At 45.6% G+C, this 18,412-nt stretch overlaps 1 protein-coding gene across 2 annotated transcripts in view; it reads left to right on the forward strand.

Moving 5' to 3' along the window:
• The window catches only part of PDZD11 (PDZ domain containing 11), a 63,564-nt gene extending 59,703 nt beyond the window's left edge, over positions 1-3,861 (forward strand). For both annotated transcript variants that reach the window (XM_086918319.1, XM_086918320.1), the window contains exon 7: positions 3,678-3,861. In XM_086918319.1, the coding sequence (XP_086774445.1) occupies positions 3,678-3,712 (35 nt within the window). In that variant the 3' untranslated portion in view covers positions 3,713-3,861. The remainder of the gene's footprint in view (positions 1-3,677) is intronic.
• Positions 3,862-18,412: the final 14,551 nt, after the last annotated feature.

The following is an 18,412-nucleotide window of genomic DNA, read 5'->3' on the forward strand; positions in this document are numbered from 1 at the left end:
AGAAAAATGAATGCAGCAATGCCTATCGACAGTAACTGTAAATGCCTCCCAGTCCTATCTCCAACCCCAAAAGATCCAATCCACACTGGTATCCAGGTTTAACGCAGTCACCGGTAAAGCTACCCCTACCAAAAAAAAGAGTTGGCATTCCAGCAGTTGCTGCATCTTTCAGCCCAGTCGTCAAATTACATTCTGTGGTGTTGTGCCTTCTAGGGATGATGGCCTCGTGTATCTTTATTGTAACCCACACACCAGGCTTCCCATATGCTTTATGGGTCAGTGTCATAGGCAAAGGTTCACTGGAAAGATTTAGTGTTGGTAAAGGCCAGCTCTCTACTTTGGTGTAACAGCAACAACTTGTTGCAGAGTAGGGCTTCCTCAAACCCCATTCTGCAAGTGACCAGCATCACAGACACCTCTCACAGGCTGGGGTGTGCCTCTTAATGACATGACTGTCCAGGGGGTGTGGTACCTAGGAACGCTAGCAACACTCCTAGCCCTTAAGGCCTTTGCCAAAGGAATTTCGAGGGAAGGTAGTTCTCCTCACGACAGACAACATGACTGCCAACTATTACCATAAAAAACGGAGGCACGCCTTCTCCCACCTCTTGGTACTAGCAGAGGAGAATTGCCATTAGTCAATCTGCCACAACATAAGCTTCTAGCGGAACACTTCACAGGGGTGACGGCAACTTTGCAGACCAGCTCAGCAGAACACATCAACAAGTCCAGGATTGGAAACTCCACCCACAAGTCCTACATGGGTACTTCCAGCCTCGGAACACTGAACAGAGAGAATTGTTCAACATTCCCGAAAATGCAAAATGCCCAAACTTTGCCGGCAGGTACCAACAGTTCATATTTGTTCACACCTACAAAGGGGACATCTGATCAACCCCATTTACAATTATGAAGCACTCATGCGTGGACATTCTAGCCCGCCAACAGGTTTTGTTTGACCAGTCTTTGGAGCTTTGTTCAAGACACCTGCATCAGCCACACGCTAGCCCCCACTGCAGGAGGTCCTGCTTTCCAGTCTATGCAGAGTATGTGTATCTACAGCCACACATGCTACAACTGGAAAATGGGAACCTTTAAGCATCTGTTTGTAACCTGTAGTGCTGTAGATTCCTTTGCGCCCACCCTCCTCCTAGAAGACTGGGTTGATTGCAGATTACTGTTCTTTTTAATTAAGTTCACATTCCACAATATGAATAGTGCATCAAGCTACGCTCAGTCAACACTCCGCACACATTGTCAACTGCTATGCAAAAAAAAACAACTTCAGATGGAGTCAGTGCCCATGGGCATTGTCCAGTTGTCCACTCAGGGAGTAGTCGCAGCATAGGCAATGCACAACGGATGAATGGATAGGGGATATTTGCATAGGCCTTTCTTCCTCTCCCACTGCTCCCGTACGTGGTAAGGAAGATGAGACAAGCATCCCTAACATTCATCCTGGTGGCTCCCATCTGAGCCAGGCAACCATGGTACATACAGCATGTGCCTGTAGAGATCTGCCCTCCCCCCCCCAAAGAAACTGCTGCTCCTGCCGGACCGTCTCACACAGAGACCAGACCCCATGCATCTCAGCCTAGCGATCTGATGTCTTGGGCATTGGTTATTTGAATCTTAACAAATATTCTATGACCATTGTACGAGAGGTGTGCAGGCCAGCTTCATAGCTTGTTATGCCACAGACTTCAGGAACCTTTAAAACCTAACGTCTCGGACATCATATGCAGTAATCAGGATACATGTACACAGCAATACACCTACACTTCCACTGCTGTAGTGACACACATGCAAAACAGAGGACATTCAGCCATAATTAATATTCCTGTAGTCAAGGCCTTTTTGCAAGGTCTTAATAGGGCCATACCTGCCACCAAGAGGAACCTTACTATAGTCCTTGCACGCCTCATGAGGCCACCCTTTACCCTCATGTGCCTATACTGGAAGGCTGTGGCCATTACTTCGGCAGACACATTAGCTAACTGCAGGCACTCGCCTTACAAGAACCCTTCATTGAGTTTCACAAAAATAGGGTTGTTCTCAGAACCAATCCTACTTTTCTCCCCAAGGTGGTAGTGCCCTTCCACCTTAATTTAACAATAGAATTCCCAGTCGTCTTTCCACGGCCAGACGCTGAACCAGACACAGCCCTAGACATGCTAGGTATTAAGAGCTCTTGTGTAAGCCTAACAAAGGTGATTCCATCTCTAGGATAGATCAGTGCATCCAGACACGCCACCACAAAGCTAGAAAGTCATACCTGTGTTGCCCAGGGCACACTCCACCCATAAGAAAGGGGCAGCCATGGCTCCCATAGGCAACTTTTGTTAGCGGACATCTGCAAAATGGCCACCTGGTCAACCCCCACATGAATTTATAAAGCATTAATATGTGGACATTCTAGCCCACCAACCGTCTTAATGGCTTTGTGAAAACACCTGCATCAGGAACATGCCAGCCCGCACTGAAAGAGGGTAGTGCTTTACAGTCTATGCAGAGTATGTGTATCTACAACCACACATGCTACACGTGGAAAATGCTACTTACTCTTTAAGCATCTGTTCTTAACATGTAGTGCTGTAGATTCACATGCGCCCACCCCCTCCTGGAAGCCTATGTTGATTGCAGACCTCTGTTCTTTTGACCTAAGTTCACATTTCACAATGTGATCACTGCACCTTGCTACACTCACTCAACACTCATGGAGTCGGTGCCCATGTTCATTGTCCCCTCAGGGAAGAGTCACAGTACACCTCATGACTTTTTTGATGAAAACCAACTTCCTGAGGCCCATAAAAGGCAGGAGTAAGCAGAGCGCGAGTATCTACAGCTTTACAGGCCACGAACAGCGAGTTAGAGAATGATTATTAGGAACCTATAGATCATCTATGGGCTTCGGCCTATTACTGAACAAGGAATCTGAACATGAGCCAGAGGGGTATCCAGACGCTGACACACCAAAGCTACAGGGAGAACATGAAGAGAAATATACACACACTTTGAGGATGACACTCTGATACCAAATCTAGTCAATACTGACACTGAAGATGACACATTGCTCAGGAAGAGATAAGACACATCCATAGGAGCCATCCCTGCCAGACGGCCTCACCCATATGCTGGCTACTGATTGGTAGAGCAACCACTACTTATGGTGTACAGTTAAAAGAACAGAAAGAAACCTGCTTACTGCTGGAAACATTAAACGCAAGAGAAAGGAGCAACTTGTACCTTCCAATGTTACCCAGAATGGAAGACATTTTGTTTTGTGGATCTCTACTAATCCCACCTCACTCTATGCTGTAAAGATAGACATGAATACATGTCCCCACTCCTCTTAGTCCTATTTTGCACCTTGATTTTTCCTTGTACTCTGCTATCTGTGGTTCTGTTGTTCAGTCTCATCCTCTTGCATGCCTATTCACTATTAAAGTCTCCCCATTGTGAATTCAATTATTTTCTTTTGCTCCTGTCTAATTCCTCACTCATTTCTCTTTTTCTCTCTCCATATTTTATCTCGTTTCTTGTACTGCCTAAATCTCTTTCGTTATTTGTTTTATGCGCTCTCATCTGAATTTTGTGACTGTTTCATTGAAGCTACCTACCTTAGGGTTGGATTCTTCACTCCTGCTGACTCTTGCTGCTTGTTTCCCTTCCCTCAGATTACCAGCGACAGAAGGAGAGGACTGTGCACTAAGAGTCTTCCTGAAAACTGACTGCAACACCTACTGCCTCTCCGTTCACTCGCCACCTGTCCCGCAAAGGAACACCCCTCTGACCACGACATGCGTATTTATTTCCCTGACCTCAGTCCATTTATTTTTTCTGAATCTGTGCCTTTTATCGCATAAGCCCTGCCCCCCCCGAAACCCCCCCCCCCCCCCCCCACATGTGGAAGGCCATTTGCCCAACCTTAAGGTTGGTTTGTTTCTATTTTGAATTGGATTTCAACAGAAGCCTTGTTCTACCATCATCCATTAGAGGGATACCTTCTCGTCCTGTTCCCTAATCACTGTTCTCAGAAGGAACGCACTGTAAACTACTTGGCGTGCATAAGCAGTGCTATCCGTTTGTCTGCGACTGTTACTTGTGATGAGGGGTTCCAAGGATGCCTGACATTTAAGCTGTCTCCACCCTGGTTTTTTTCAGCATACACGTCTTCCGTACGCGCTTCACAGTCCGCCCTCCAGGTGCGCTTGTGTGCATTGAGGGGTCTAGATCAAATGACTGCGTCTCTTGGTTCAAATTAGTGCTTTTCTGTTCTTTGTGAAAAGGGGGGCCGGACCCCTGAGTACTGGTCTCTGGATGGTTGGGCAGAAGTGCATTGTGGTTTTCCACTTTGATCAGATCAGAGGTCGGCAATTTTATGTATTTGTGTGTCTATGTGTATGTGTATGTGTATATATATATATATATATATGAACCCAGTTGATGGTGCGATTCGCTTTATTTAGTGCCCAACACTAACACCGCCATGACGCGTTTCAGCCCGCGTGGGGCCTTGATCATATATATATATATATATATATATATATATATATATATATATATATATATATATATACACATATACACACACGTACATGTGTGTGTATATATATATATATATGTATATATATATATATATCCACAGCTACCGAACACCAGCCAGTTGCACTCGTGAGCGGGTGCACACAAAACGGGGGTGTGCCCGTTACGAAATCACAGCTCCAAACATCCACGGACAATGTATCCAAAGGAAAGTAGCACACGCAGGGGGTAGTTCCACAACAGGTTTATTTCAGGGAACTAAGCAGCTGTTTAGTTCCCTGAAATAAACCTGTTGTGGAACTACCCCCTGCGTGTGCTACTTTCCTTTGGATACATTGTCCGTGGATGTTTGGAGCTGTGATATATATATATATAATATATGGGCATGGGCATTTGTCCTTAAATTCAAATAAAAATCTCTACTCTGCCACCTATTTGAGATTTGGATCTGCTTTTGTGCGAATCTTTTCGCTGCTGTTACGAGGTCTGGAGGGCTGCACCTGGTGTTCCAGTCACCCATTGACGAGAGCAGGAACATTTTCTTTATATATATATATATATATATATATATATATATATATATATTCCTGTGCGATACTCCTCCTATTCCCCTGAAGCAGAGATTCAGGCGCACTCAAGGGGTATTTTTCAAAGTTTAATGATCACAAATCAAAACTGCCCGACAGACGCGTTTCGGCTACACGCCTTTGTAAAAAAAAAAAATATATATATATATATATATATATGCACAAAGTGAGGCTCTCTCCAGTGATTATCGCAGCCGCCGCCGCAGCAAATGTCGAAAAGAAGCCACGCCACTCCAACGTTCGTCATGGGCCAAAAAAACAATTTATTTGCGCTCAAGCCACCAGATCCATATATATTTCGCTGCAGCGGTAGTTCCGCCACGGAAAAAAATGCTGCGTGTGCATTTCAGACGGCCCCTGGCTGTCCGACACACACGCCCACTGTGACGTCGGACGGCCTGGGGCTGTCTGACACATCGAAAAGGTTAAATATACACACACACACATCCATATATACATACACACAAAAAATTAAGAGCAAAAAGAAATGGAGTGGGGTTTGTCTTTGGCTCCCACTCACTCGGTGTTGGGGCAGGGAGACTACCTATAGTTATAGGTTGATGTAGGGCTGGGGTATAGACTGGGCTCCATGGTTCAGGATGACGCTTGAGGATAAGGCTCGTTTAGGTATGGCCAAGAGCCGAAGCGCATCTCTGGTTAGATGTGGTGGTTAAGTATTTAGTAATATGTATCCATTGTAGCTGTAGGGATTTTGTGTCGCTCTGAGTCAGTGAGAGTCTTAGACACTGGACTTTTCCACATCGGTGGAAGGGAGGGCTGGGGCACAGAGGACTGCTTGGAAGTTGCGACAGATACAACTTCAAACAGGAAAACCATTGCCACTCCATATTCATTGAAACTTACGCAAGCACCTTAACAGATGTATTTTAGATAGTAGCTAATATATATAAAATCTCTAAACACAGTAGACTATCTGGTGAACTGTTTCCCTGCCATAAGGTGCTCAGAAGATTATAGTTTGTTACCAGTACATATGTTCTGTCCATTGTTAGATGATCCTCTTTTTGGTTGAAATGTTGCTTCTTGGTAAACAGGCGGACACCGCGTTTGTGTTGCTGGCTTTGATTGCCGTCTTCAATGGCGGGCAACGACGTCCAGATCCGTGTGGATAAACTGAAGGTCCCAATTTTGAATCCCAGATTTTTGTCTTTTGCAGGTTGTTGAAAATGAGAACCCTCTCACACGAGATCTTTAGATACTAGTGTCAATGCAGTGCACTATTCCACTGGATGGACCAGCGTCTATTTTTGCAATCTTTGCTCGCACATTTGTCACATGTATGCTGCAACAACAACAAAAATGCGGTACACACCCAAACAGCCTTTAAAAACGAATATGGTGAAAATATGTTCTGAAGGGGGAGTAGTTGCCAGTTACTTCCTATATAATTGATCTGTATGAACTGACCAGGTCATTCCTAACAATTAGCAACAAGCAAGGAGCACATGGCACACCCGTGTCTTACACCGAGGTATAGCCACTAAAACTCGCAAAGCAGTTGAAAGAGTCTGCCGTAGATGTGCTGAGGGTACAGAAACAACTGAAAATTAAACAACTCATTTAAGTAGTCAGTTCACAACCCTTGCGGCAAAACCTAGGTTTGGTGCATTCGTGCCTGGAGATAGTACCCCTGCGTCGTGGCGAGGAACGGACCAGAAGGAAATATAGGTTTTGTGCAGAAGCAGCCTTGGGCTGAGGAATACGTAGCCAGTGCCTGAACCTGTGCCAGAAGAGGCAGTGTGCCATACATATCTACCCTGAAAGGATAGACCGACAAAAGAATCAACACGCAACTATAACTTTGCTAACGCACAGTCCATAAGGGGGCAACAGGGGTTCCATTAACCAGCTGTTGCTTAGGCCTGTGTTTAAAATGTTTGTATTCACTAAACAGGAGGAACAGAGACTCAGTCCAAGTGTAAGATCCTGTGGATCTAAACGCATGGACACCTTAGGCAAGCGCATGTTCTCTTCTGCCAGCCTTGCCCTACATTCAAATGCCTGCTGCCTCATAGAGACTAAACCCATGCTTTGTGGAAAGTTGTTGGACAAATTGTGCAGCAGTTCTGGACAACTTATAGCCCCAATGTCTTTAGCCCAAACCATCTAGGACAGTTAGGATGTGGTAACATTTGTAATTTTGGTGTGGCCTGATAACAGATTGCTTGAACTGGGCAATCATTCTAAGTGTGTCCTTTCCCCAACCGGCCTGCCACTGCCAGGGCTACAACAAAGTTTTTCTATATTGCCAAAGCCAGACTTCGCAGCAGGCTCAACAAACCTTTGAACCCTTTTGTGGCTGAGGCACTGCTCCCAAAGATGATGCTCAGGTCATCAGGGACAGCATGTAGCTCAGACCCCCAACGCCCAACCACAAACCATTTTAGTGAGTCTTTTTTTTAACACACACTCACACCCACTTGTAGGAGGCAGGATCCGACATTTCCTCCAGGGGTGGTGAGACATCACTTTGAGCACATGGGTCCTCCAAATTGTTTAGCAGGGCTACACCCTCCCCTTTCTTTCATCCCACAGTTCCTTCCACCTGCATTAGCATGGCTGACAGAGGATTACTTCTGTTTTGCAGCAGGAAGTGTAGGTCCCTTTGGCCCGTGGAGCTATAGAGAGAAGCAGGCTAGTAAGTAGAAACTGGGTGTTACACCTGCTATTTCCTTCTGCCAAAGAAAGACGGAGGCATTTCTCCTATGTTAGATCTCTGAACATCTTACTGCAAAAGGACAAATTCAGGATGCTCATGATCTTGTCTTCCCAGCATCCTGGGCGCTGGATGGTAGTGTTGGACCTGTACGCTTATTTCTATATTGCAGTACTTCAATCCTACAAGCATTATTCGTGGTTCAGTTTGCGGTGCTCCCTTGTGGCCTTTATAGTTCCGTTTGAGTGTTCACAAAAGTGATGGTGGTATTTGCAGCACACCCTTGGAGGTCAGGTGTGCCAGTTTGCCACCTCAACGCCCGTCTGTTAAAGACAGGCTCACTCCAGGCAGTTTTAGACCTCCTCTACATGACAGCAAACATCCTAATATCGTTAGGGTTCACTGTGAATGTTCCAAAGTCACATCCGACTCCACTTGTTCATTTGAGCTCTTCTTAATGTGGTGCCTTCTTGCCTTCTCCCTGGAGAAAAGTCTAGACTTTCGGGCTATGATCTCAATGTTTCTGTCCTAGATCTATGTGAAGAGTGTGAGGGTAACATTGTGGGTGTTGGGACTATTGGTCTCCTGCAGCGTGCAAGTCTCCCACACCAGAAGGCACATGCGGGCTCTGCAGTGGAATCTAAAGTCCCAGTGGGCACAGCCCCAAGGGAACCTATCAGAAAGGGGGAGGGGTCGGGGGTCAGAACTCTGATGTGGATACGGGTTTCTGCCATTGATCAGTTTGTTGGAGTTATGGGCAATCTGCTTGGCTTTAAAGGATTTGCTAGTACAGTTGCTCAAGAACACCACCATACGGCCCTATGCAAGGAGGGTCCGTGCCCCTTTAGAAGCAGCTGACTCGCCAGGGCATTTCTCTGGTTGTGAACCGCCTGGTGGCATCTCTAAATGCCAGGGTGGACGAACTTGGTTGCTGACCCCCTAGCAGATCATGAATGGCCGTTACATCCGGATATTCTAGGGTATTTTTCAGCAATGAGGACAGTCCTGGCTTGATCATTTTGCCACGGCTGAGAACATGCAGTCAGACTTTTTGTTTGCTAGAGTTCCTAAGACGTCTCTCTATGAGACACATTCCACCAAGATTTGGGTTTGAGACTCCTGTATGCCTTCTTGCCTCTACCCCTCATGGGTCAGGTTCTGAGAGAAAAAGAAAATAAAGCCAGACCAGGTCCAAGTCTTCAAAGTGGATCAAGAGTGGGCCAGGAGTATGTGGTACCAAGAATTCCTGGTCATGAGGATTGTCCTCTGATCAAGCTGCCACTTCCATGAGGATCTACTGTCGCAACAACATGGCACAGTCCTGCACCTTCAGGCGTGGAGACTGTGCGGCAGCAACTAGTTTCCTTTGATGCTCCGGCTCGGGTGATTGATATTATTCTAGAAGCTAGGTGCCCATCTACGAAATCGGTGTAAGCCGAACAATGAGACAAGTTAGGGGCTTGGTGCGGCTCCTGCCAGATTGATGATCTGCTACAAGCCAAACTGTCCTTAGTGTTTGTCGTTGGCTCAGCAAGGACTTGCATTGTGCAGAGTTAAGGGGTATTTGTTGGCTGTTCTGGCTTTTGTACGATTGCTAGATCAGCTTTCTATAATGAAATTACATGTTGTGATGAGGTTTCTCAAAGGTTTACTGTATTTGTTTCCACCAAAGCCCTTTGTGATGTCATTGTGGAATTTAAATCTGGTCCTTTCTATCTTCATGTGCGCTCCTTTTGAACCAATACACAATTTTACACGATGTCTTTTGACATTTAAAATGGTCTTTTTGATTGCTATTACATTGGTTTGGCGTGTGAGTGAGCTTCAGGCACTCACTGTCCAACCACCTTATGTGTAATTTTTTCCTGACAAACTGGTTTTGAGGAGAAACGTGGCATTCCTGCCTAAGGTGGTGACACCTTTCAGTCTGTTTGACATACCACCCTTCCAGCCTTCTTTGCCCTGACTCGCCCCTCTGTAGATGGAGAGGAGAGACTCTATTGTTTGTATCCTAAAAGAGCCCTCCGTATCTGCATTGATCCTACCAGAGACCATCTGGATAACAATTAGAAATGCAGTGCAGAACAGAACCATCTGTAGGTTGACCTTCAGCATCAATAAAATCTGCTCTGTTAGCTAAGAAACAACCACATTATGGATAAGGGCTCATATTACTCAAACCAAGGCTGCTACTACTGCGCCGGTATGCGGAGTGCCTCTCCTATATATCGGTCAGGCTACAATTGAGCACAGGTGCATATGTACACGAAGGACTATTGCCTTGCCAATCAGGTCTGTCCGGATGACCTTTTTGCCCATTCGTTCCTGCAGGACATTTTGGTCCGAGCCACCTGATGAGGTACTGCTTTGATATCTGCTCACAAGATGAGGCATATGTATGTGTATGTGTCTTGTAAAGCGCACTGATGCCCTGAGGCGTCGTGGCGCTGTAGACCGCTGGGGAACCCATCCTGGCTATCCCTGTGAAATGGTCCCTACTGGGTATCTCCAAGGTGATACCAGGCATTCCCGTGAATGTGGGGGGCCGTTGTAGAGATGAGGCAAGCTAATGCCCAGAGTTGCCGAGTGTGTTCCCTGGTTAGAGTAGGCACCAAGGCGAGAATTATCGAGTCCGCTGACCCTGGTCCACGACCCTGCCGCGTCGGGAATTGAACCCTGGTCCCGGGCCGTTCTCTGCTTCCGGGTCTTCCATATGCAGGTGGAAGTATTAATCAGAAGAACAAGTTACTTACCTTCGGTAACTCCCACCTCCACGTTTTGTGGAATGGACTCTTCCATCTAAAAAGGTACCAAACTAGACTTGTGTGCAGATCGCAAGCCAATTTGCTGTTGGATTTGCATCGGAGGGTGCATACAAGCCGTTGAATGCACCTGACGTAATTACGCCCAGGTGTTGCATATTTGCAGCCCCTCTCATGTATTCCACAGCGGATTGATGTTGGTGCAGAGCCACATGCATGAAGGAGTACTGCTTTTGAGTTTGCGGGTGAAGTCTGATGCATGAGGGAATTTTGACAAGGTTAGGAATCTGCGGTAATGTAGAGTATTCACCAGAAAGAGCATTATCAAAGGTAAGTATGTTCATCTAGCTGTGGATATGTGGGGACTAGGATTTTATCTGCTTCCTTGCCTAAGTGAGGGATTGGCGACCTTGCTCAATAGGGCAGTGGGAGTTTGGGGGAATAATACATTTTTTTTAAAAAGTTTTTTTTAATTAAAGTTTCGTACCTGTCGCTGCAGGCTGCCTTAGTGCTCCTCTTCCCGGCAGTCGCTAGGGCACAAAGCACAGGCACCCCACCCAGTCCAGGCACCGCTCTTATGCAATACCATTCATGAGAGAAGCACCAGGATTTGCCTGGGTGGGCTGGTCTGATGCTCACTCAGGGAGCCTGTGCCATTTCTCCACCCAGCTGTGTAACATCTGGGTTGGAGAAATGTTAGGATGGCTAAACTGACATGCACACTAAGGCAGCCGACCAAACCGACTGATTCCACGGCTAAGTCAGTGGAAAATCGAATTATATTATTGTTTAATTATAATTTTATTTCTCACTGCCTGAGCAGTGGAGCGATTTCCTCCGCCCTTACGGAGGAGCTACCCCTGCAAAAGGGTGCTGATAATAGTCTGGTTATTGCACCGGTTGAATATGGCTTATTGAAGGCAGGTCGGGGGGAAAAAAACACACTCGCACACGTGCCTCAACGAGGGACCAAATGGAATAGTTCCATACATCTACTTGATAACAGGGTTGGGGATTACCAATATCAGCGGTTTGGGGGGGGGGGGGCTCACACAAATCTTGGGGTGGGGGAGTTAAGGATATACAAAGCTAAATACAAGATGTTGTATTAATATTTATCACTTGATGAGAGCCCAGCGATTACCCATATATTTATAGCACAGGAAGGATATAAGAAAATGGCTCGTTGACGGGCAGGATCATCCATACATGGTCCTTCGCATGCAGCCTCTACAGCCCCAGCCTAATGTGGGAGGACAGACACGCTCTTAGAGCACTTGAGATAAGAGGGACTACCTTGCTCGGAGCAGTTGACAGTATGACTTGAAGCCGGTCTGAGACACCCATGAAAGGAGGCATTTCAGTTAATGTGAGAGTGCATCGGGCATGAGTAAATATGAACACTGGATAAAAAGTAATTATTTGTAAAGAATTTAAGTTTTATGTACCACAAACATTCTTGTGTATAAAATATTTTCACATGTGCACTTTGTTGGATTTTTGCAGATGACTAAAAATTTCTGAATACCTACCTAGGAAAATAAATAAGTTATTATGTTACAAAACAAGTTGTTGGTCAATTCTTCAGAGTACTGTAAATGTTTATGCTAAACACTTTGAATGTCACTTGTCTGACCCTTCTCCCCTTCCGCCATCCAGGTTGTTTCAAGTCAGAGGAGGGGCTTGTGTCACTCTTTGTTACAGTAGGGCACATTTCAGTGGTGGCATTCAAATAGGTACCTCGATGGCAGCAGGTCCTTTGTGTTTTAGTTACTATGTGTGCAGCGAGAGTTTGGAGGCAGCTGGCACGGTCTGCCTTCTCTTGAACTGTGTCAGAGGCGCAGTCACCGGCAGGCGGTACGACAGACGTGAGTGGTCAGGCACCTCCTGCTACTCCTAGACCCAGACTTAAAGCAGGTGCATCTGAGCTTCTAGGAGCCAATGCATGAGATGTCTTATCTCATCCCCGAGGTGGTGAATCTGGGCATCCGGTTCCTTACCAGCTCTAATGGGGGTGGGTGGAAATCACAGAGAGGCCTCCATCCTCTTCCTCAGGTGGGAGAGTTCTGGAGCTCAGAAGTTGCTTTTTTACTCTCAGGAGACTAAGCTCAGTGATGCCTCTGTCCCATTGCGGAGTTGAGTGTTTTTTAGGCTTGGATCCATCATACCAGCTTTCCTGTTTTTTTGTTTAGCAGAAATGTTGGTGAGAGTGTAATTGACCTCAACGTAGTAGCCGGCATCACCATCCTGAAGATTGATGTGTTGTGGGAGGTACTAGTTTTTGCTGCCTCCCTTAGGCTAGAGGAGGCAAACTACATTGCTTGTAGCTACCTCTTTTGCTCATCTGAATTGTATCCGCCTTAGATGCTGCTCTATGCGGTTTGCAATGGATAGGCCATTCAGCCTGAATCCCTAAGTTAAATTTTCATTCACTCACTGATAACAGTTGTAAAATATTGGACTGAAATATTTCTGAACCATGCATGAAAAATGTCAGTGGAAGTGTGAACGTGTTGTGCTCATTCACAAAACAGTGAATCTCAGTTTCAGAATCTTAGTGGGTTTCACATTTTTAAAATGTTGGCTGCCACCTCCGATCAGGTCTCTTCTCTGAGCCGAGCATTGGACCATCATGCTCCTATGCTGTGCAGATTCCATTTGCCATCTCTGTGGTGTGGCAGTACAAGTTTTGCAACCCATTTACTGTCATTAGAAATTCTTCATAAGCTAAACATTATGTGCGAGGTAAAAAAAAACAATTGTAGACTATCAAAAAGCTTAAAATTGGCAAAGCTCCAGGCCCAGACAGCTACAATGCTAAATTCTCCAAGATGTTCTACTCATCCTTAACTGCCCCATCCTGAAACTATATACACACTTTGCTAGAACCAGTCAAATTCCAAGCACCCGGCCGAGGCTAGTAAAACAGTATGTTATGTTATTATAATTTGTATAACACACTAATACCCATGGGTGTCTAGGCGCTTCCGGTTCTGCATACTGTGTCAGGAAAAGCTAGTTTAAAAAAAAAAGCCATGTCTTGAGTTGTTTCCTAAACTCAAGAAGGTAGTGAATCTTCCAAAGACATAGTGGAAGGGAGTTCCATTCCTTGATGGTATTGTAGCTGAAACTCCTCCCACCCCAGTTCGTCCTTTTGAATCTGGAAGTAGGCATCAAGTTGGCATTGCCCGAACATAAAGGTCTATTAGGAGAATACCAGCTGAAAAGGTCCCAGAGAAATTGTGGGCCTGCTCTGTGCAGTGCCTCATGTGCAGTGCCTCATGTGCAGTGCAGAGAGCCTTGAATTTAACACACTGACCAACAGGCAGCCAGTATAAATCCTGGATATCTGTCCTGACTGACTGATTTTGGGAACATTCAGAACTAATCTGGCAGCTGCGTTTTGCACCTCCTGTAGCCGTCTGAGTTGGTTAGATTGGAGGTTGATATATATAGACCATTACAATAATCCAATTTGGTAAAACCAGGGAGGTCCTCACCGTCTTCCTGGTGTTTGGAGGAATGAATGGGAGAATCTTGCATAAGGTTCTAATGGTAAAGTATGAGGAAGACACAACCTTAGAGACCTGGGACTTAAAATTCGGTTTCTCGTCTACAGTGACCAAGATTTTTAGCTTTAGCTACTGGTGTGGGAGGAGGGCCTAGGGTGTCTGGCCACCAAGCTGGCGACCACCGTGGCAAAAGGTTTCCAAACAGCATCGCCTCAGTTTTGCTTGAGTTAACTTCCTTGTCCACTGTAGAAATTACCAACTGAGTATCGTCTGCATAGGAAGTAGGCATTAGGTCAAAACCTTTAATCAGAGGAGCGAGTTCGGAAACATAAATGTTAAAAAGCATAGGGCTCATTGAGGAGCCCTGCGGAACACCACAAGGCAAGACAAAAGATGCTGACTTAAAATCGCCTAAGTGCACTGTTTGGGTTCTATCTGATAAAAACGATGTTGAGGGGGCCTTTCCTCCTATACTAATGGCTTTTAGTAGTTGAACCAGAAGTGCATGGTCCACGGTATCAAACGCCACGGATAGGTCGAGCCGAATAAGAGCTGCCGACCCTCTGCCATCCAATGCAGTGCAAATTTCCTATATGGTCTTTATCAGAGCCGTCTCAGTGCTATGACCTGCTCTGAATCCAAACTGACTCTGGTCTAGGATTTGATTGTCTGCAATAAAAGTGGAGAGTTCAACATTTATTATTTTCTCAATTTTTGCAGGAAGAGGGAGTCTCGCGATAGGACGGTAATTGGCCGGGCCATTATGTTCTGCATAAAGATGGGTAAGACCCCCTTCTCCCAAAGAATTACAGACCAATCTCACTGATCAACCTGATAAAGGTAAAATTGGGTAGAGAAGGGGAAAGGACATTTTAATATGCACTTCTTCAATCCCAAATTAATAAAACCTACCCAATTTTACCATTATTTACATCTCACTTGTTCACTCACTTATTCTCACATTTATTGCACTGCTTTTTAGTCACCTTCGGACACCCCCATATGACACTCAAATCACTGGGTCCCATAAGCTAGATTAGGCTTTTACATATGCCAGTCTGCTGTGGGCATACTACTCTACCTTCATGGTGTGAAGGATCCCAGATGATGAAGGGCGGATTCGGACGGTGACTGATGGGAATCTTCTCACAAAGAAGGGATACCGTAAACGTGACTGTATTAGCACACATTATTAGTTAAGCCTCTCCTTCACATTTACATAGTTAGTTGCCCCCTATTTTGTCTTTTCTGACTTCTTGCTACTTTTTGTTGGTTTAATTGTTGATGTAGGGACAGTAGCATTGGTAGGTCATTAAACTTTCCCTAGGACCCTCCCCCTCCCTGTTGTGTATATAACTCCATTAGTACAATTAAAGTGTAGACCATCTCAGTGTGACAGCGTTATTCCTAAAGAAACAAGTATATGTCAGCGCACCACCCAGCGGTTTCCTGCTCCCCCGGTCAATGGTATAACCCAACCTGGGGCACGTCCCTCTTATCTTCCATGTATGCGGCCTGTCCGTAAAGCGACCTTGAAAATGATAGTTAACCTCATCGCTGCTAGCCATATTCCCCTGAGGTGCTAGAGTATAATGATACTGGGTGTGGTCATGACTGAACCGTTCCGTCATCAGCCCAGCTCCACTGTGCCTCATGACGGAACCGTTCCGTCATGAGCATCGAAGGGGATAACTATCTCGTCAGTATGCTACCCATGACACGCTCTGAGGATTTTTTCAAAAAGATAGATCAGGCTTTTAATAACTTTCTCTGGCAAGGGGGGAAAAATGAGAATCTCACTCAAGAAACTCGGATTATCCAAAGGCGGCCTTAGCCTACTCATCTTCAGAAACTATCAAAGAGCCTACCTCTGTAAGCAAGGCGCTAACTGGTTTATGAACAATCCGGCATATGAACCACCATGGGTGGCAGTGGAAAAATCTCTCATAAACTATATACCTCTTGCCGCTCTCCCAACAATGCATTCCCTCCACATTCCAAATATATCATACAAAACACAAAGAATGCCCTCCTACGCTTAGACAGCCAAACACAGGTTAAAATGCAGAGTTCCAACTTAGCTTCTATGTGGAATAACCCCAAACACAAAATGGATGGCCTCCCAATTTTCTGGTCAGAATGGGTGGATAAGGCATCAATCTAATCTAAGACCTCTATGAAGGGATCCCTCCACTGCCTTTCTCCGCATTGCAGGCAGGACTCAACCTAGACTTCTACAAATTCTTAAAACTGAAAGTACAGATTGCATAAAGCTTATTCTCTGCTGCTGACCTCTTGCTACCCTCCTTGCTAGGTCATCTATCCAAAGCAGGACACATGGTCCCGGATATACAAACTTTCTTCCCAAACCCACGTGAGAATCGCTCCTGAAACAAACTAAAATGGGAATTGGAACTAAACACAAGTAGCATCTCTACCAATTGGGGGAACCTAAGCAAAACCCTGTTCTCAAACAAAATCTTGCCAGTCCTGTCCCAAACATAATACATGATTATTAACAGAGCGTATTGGACCCCCTATAGAATTTACAAGATCGGTCTTATCCAAAACCCCAAATGTGGCTGCCGTGAAGGCTAACCCATCTCACTTTAAAAAAAAAAAAAACATATTTTATTGGTTTCATATTCACAAATGACACAGTACTTTATCATCTACAAACTTCGTCCTTCAAACCTTCCAGTATCCCTCCCCAGCACCTCCTATATAAACCATCCAATTATACTTCCAGATTCAATACAATAAGGCCCGGGCGATTCATTATAGCCATACTATATTTCTCAGTTCTGTGAAACTTAATCCTCTTACTAGTACTACCCCAACCCCAATACAGATCCCTCCCTATCCCTCCCCACCGGTGTGTGTTACTTAAAGCATCTCCTTCAAGTCTCGTTTCGTGATTTAACTACTATTTAAGGTATTCCACAATGTACCTATAAGGGGTCTTCACCGTGCATAATATCCTCCTCCTACTCCTCATCTGCTTGGTGATCACACAAGATTGTACTAGTGTCTCCCATGCGTTTGCAGAGTCTAGTACCTTCTCATTATTCAGACGTCGCGCCTGCTGATATCTAAGAACACTCTTGCCACTAGCCCATTTTAGCAACTCATCCTTCCATCTCTTGCTGTTAGGGCCTTAGTTCGATTTCCAGTGCCTTGTTATTTCCCTTTTTGCTAGCAGTAACCCCATATCCACGAAAGTACTTGTTACCTTGGTCTTGGACGTATGAGGGAACCAATGCAGTATACATGCTACCATGTCAAAAGTTAATTGTCGCTCCGTGACCACATTCAATGTACTTCCCACTTCTTCCCAGTTATCCCCTAGCTTAGGGCACTCCCACAGCATGTGCTCCAGCTCTACTCCTTCACTCGTGCACCGAGGGCATGCTGCATCCTCCACTTTAAAGTACTTCCTAATCCTACCCGCTGTCAAATATGCCCTGTGTAGTATAAAGAAATGCACCAGTTGAAATCTTGCATTCCTCGTGCTTTTCCAAGCCTTAAGCATTATCTGTTCCCATGCTGCTCTGGTATAGGTTTCCCTGATGCCTGCCTCCCATTTTAATCTTAAGGCATCCAATGGTGCCAATCCTTCATTCAACATTCTGGAATACAGGCACGTGGCCGGTTTGAAGATCCCAGACGCCATCATTACATATTGGCAAGCCATTGTTGTTTTGGGCTTTGTGAGCCCTTCTCTCTACTGTGTCTGTAGTGCATAGACCAGCGCGGCGTGTAGAAAAAATCCTCCCCCAGGAAGATCATACCTCTCCTGCAAGGCCTGGTAAGACAGTAATTCCCCGTCCTCATAAATCCCCAAGTACCTGGATCCCTGCCTGCTCCCAGTCCATCAAGGGCGTCCAATAGCCTCCCTGGGGTAATGCTGTAGCCATCCCCAACGGGATTTCGGGCGCATAGGGATGTAACACTCCTGCTCTACTTTGGCTACGATTCCAGCACAGTCTCAGCATCTTTTCCTCTAGGGAGACATCTTTAACCCCTTCGACGCTCATGACGAGCTCAGCTCATCATGAGTTACACCTGTCGTACGCTCATGACAAGCTGAGCTCGTCATGAACCGTGGGTTTTTTAAAACTTCAGCGCACAGCGGGAAAATGGCCCGCACCCATGGTGTTAAGGTCCAGCTTTTGATGCATAATTATAAAAGATAAAACGTGCAGTGGAATCCCCCTACCTCTCATGTTCTCAGGGCCTCTAAACTCCATTGCACCTGCTTGCGTCAATACCTGGAGCTGAGCCGCCAAATAATACAGCTCAAAAGCGGGAACCGCTAGCCCACCTTCC

Source organism: Lissotriton vulgaris, chromosome 4_1 (genome assembly GCF_964263255.1).
Source record: "Lissotriton vulgaris chromosome 4_1, aLisVul1.2, whole genome shotgun sequence".
Lineage (NCBI taxonomy): Eukaryota > Metazoa > Chordata > Amphibia > Caudata > Salamandridae > Lissotriton > Lissotriton vulgaris.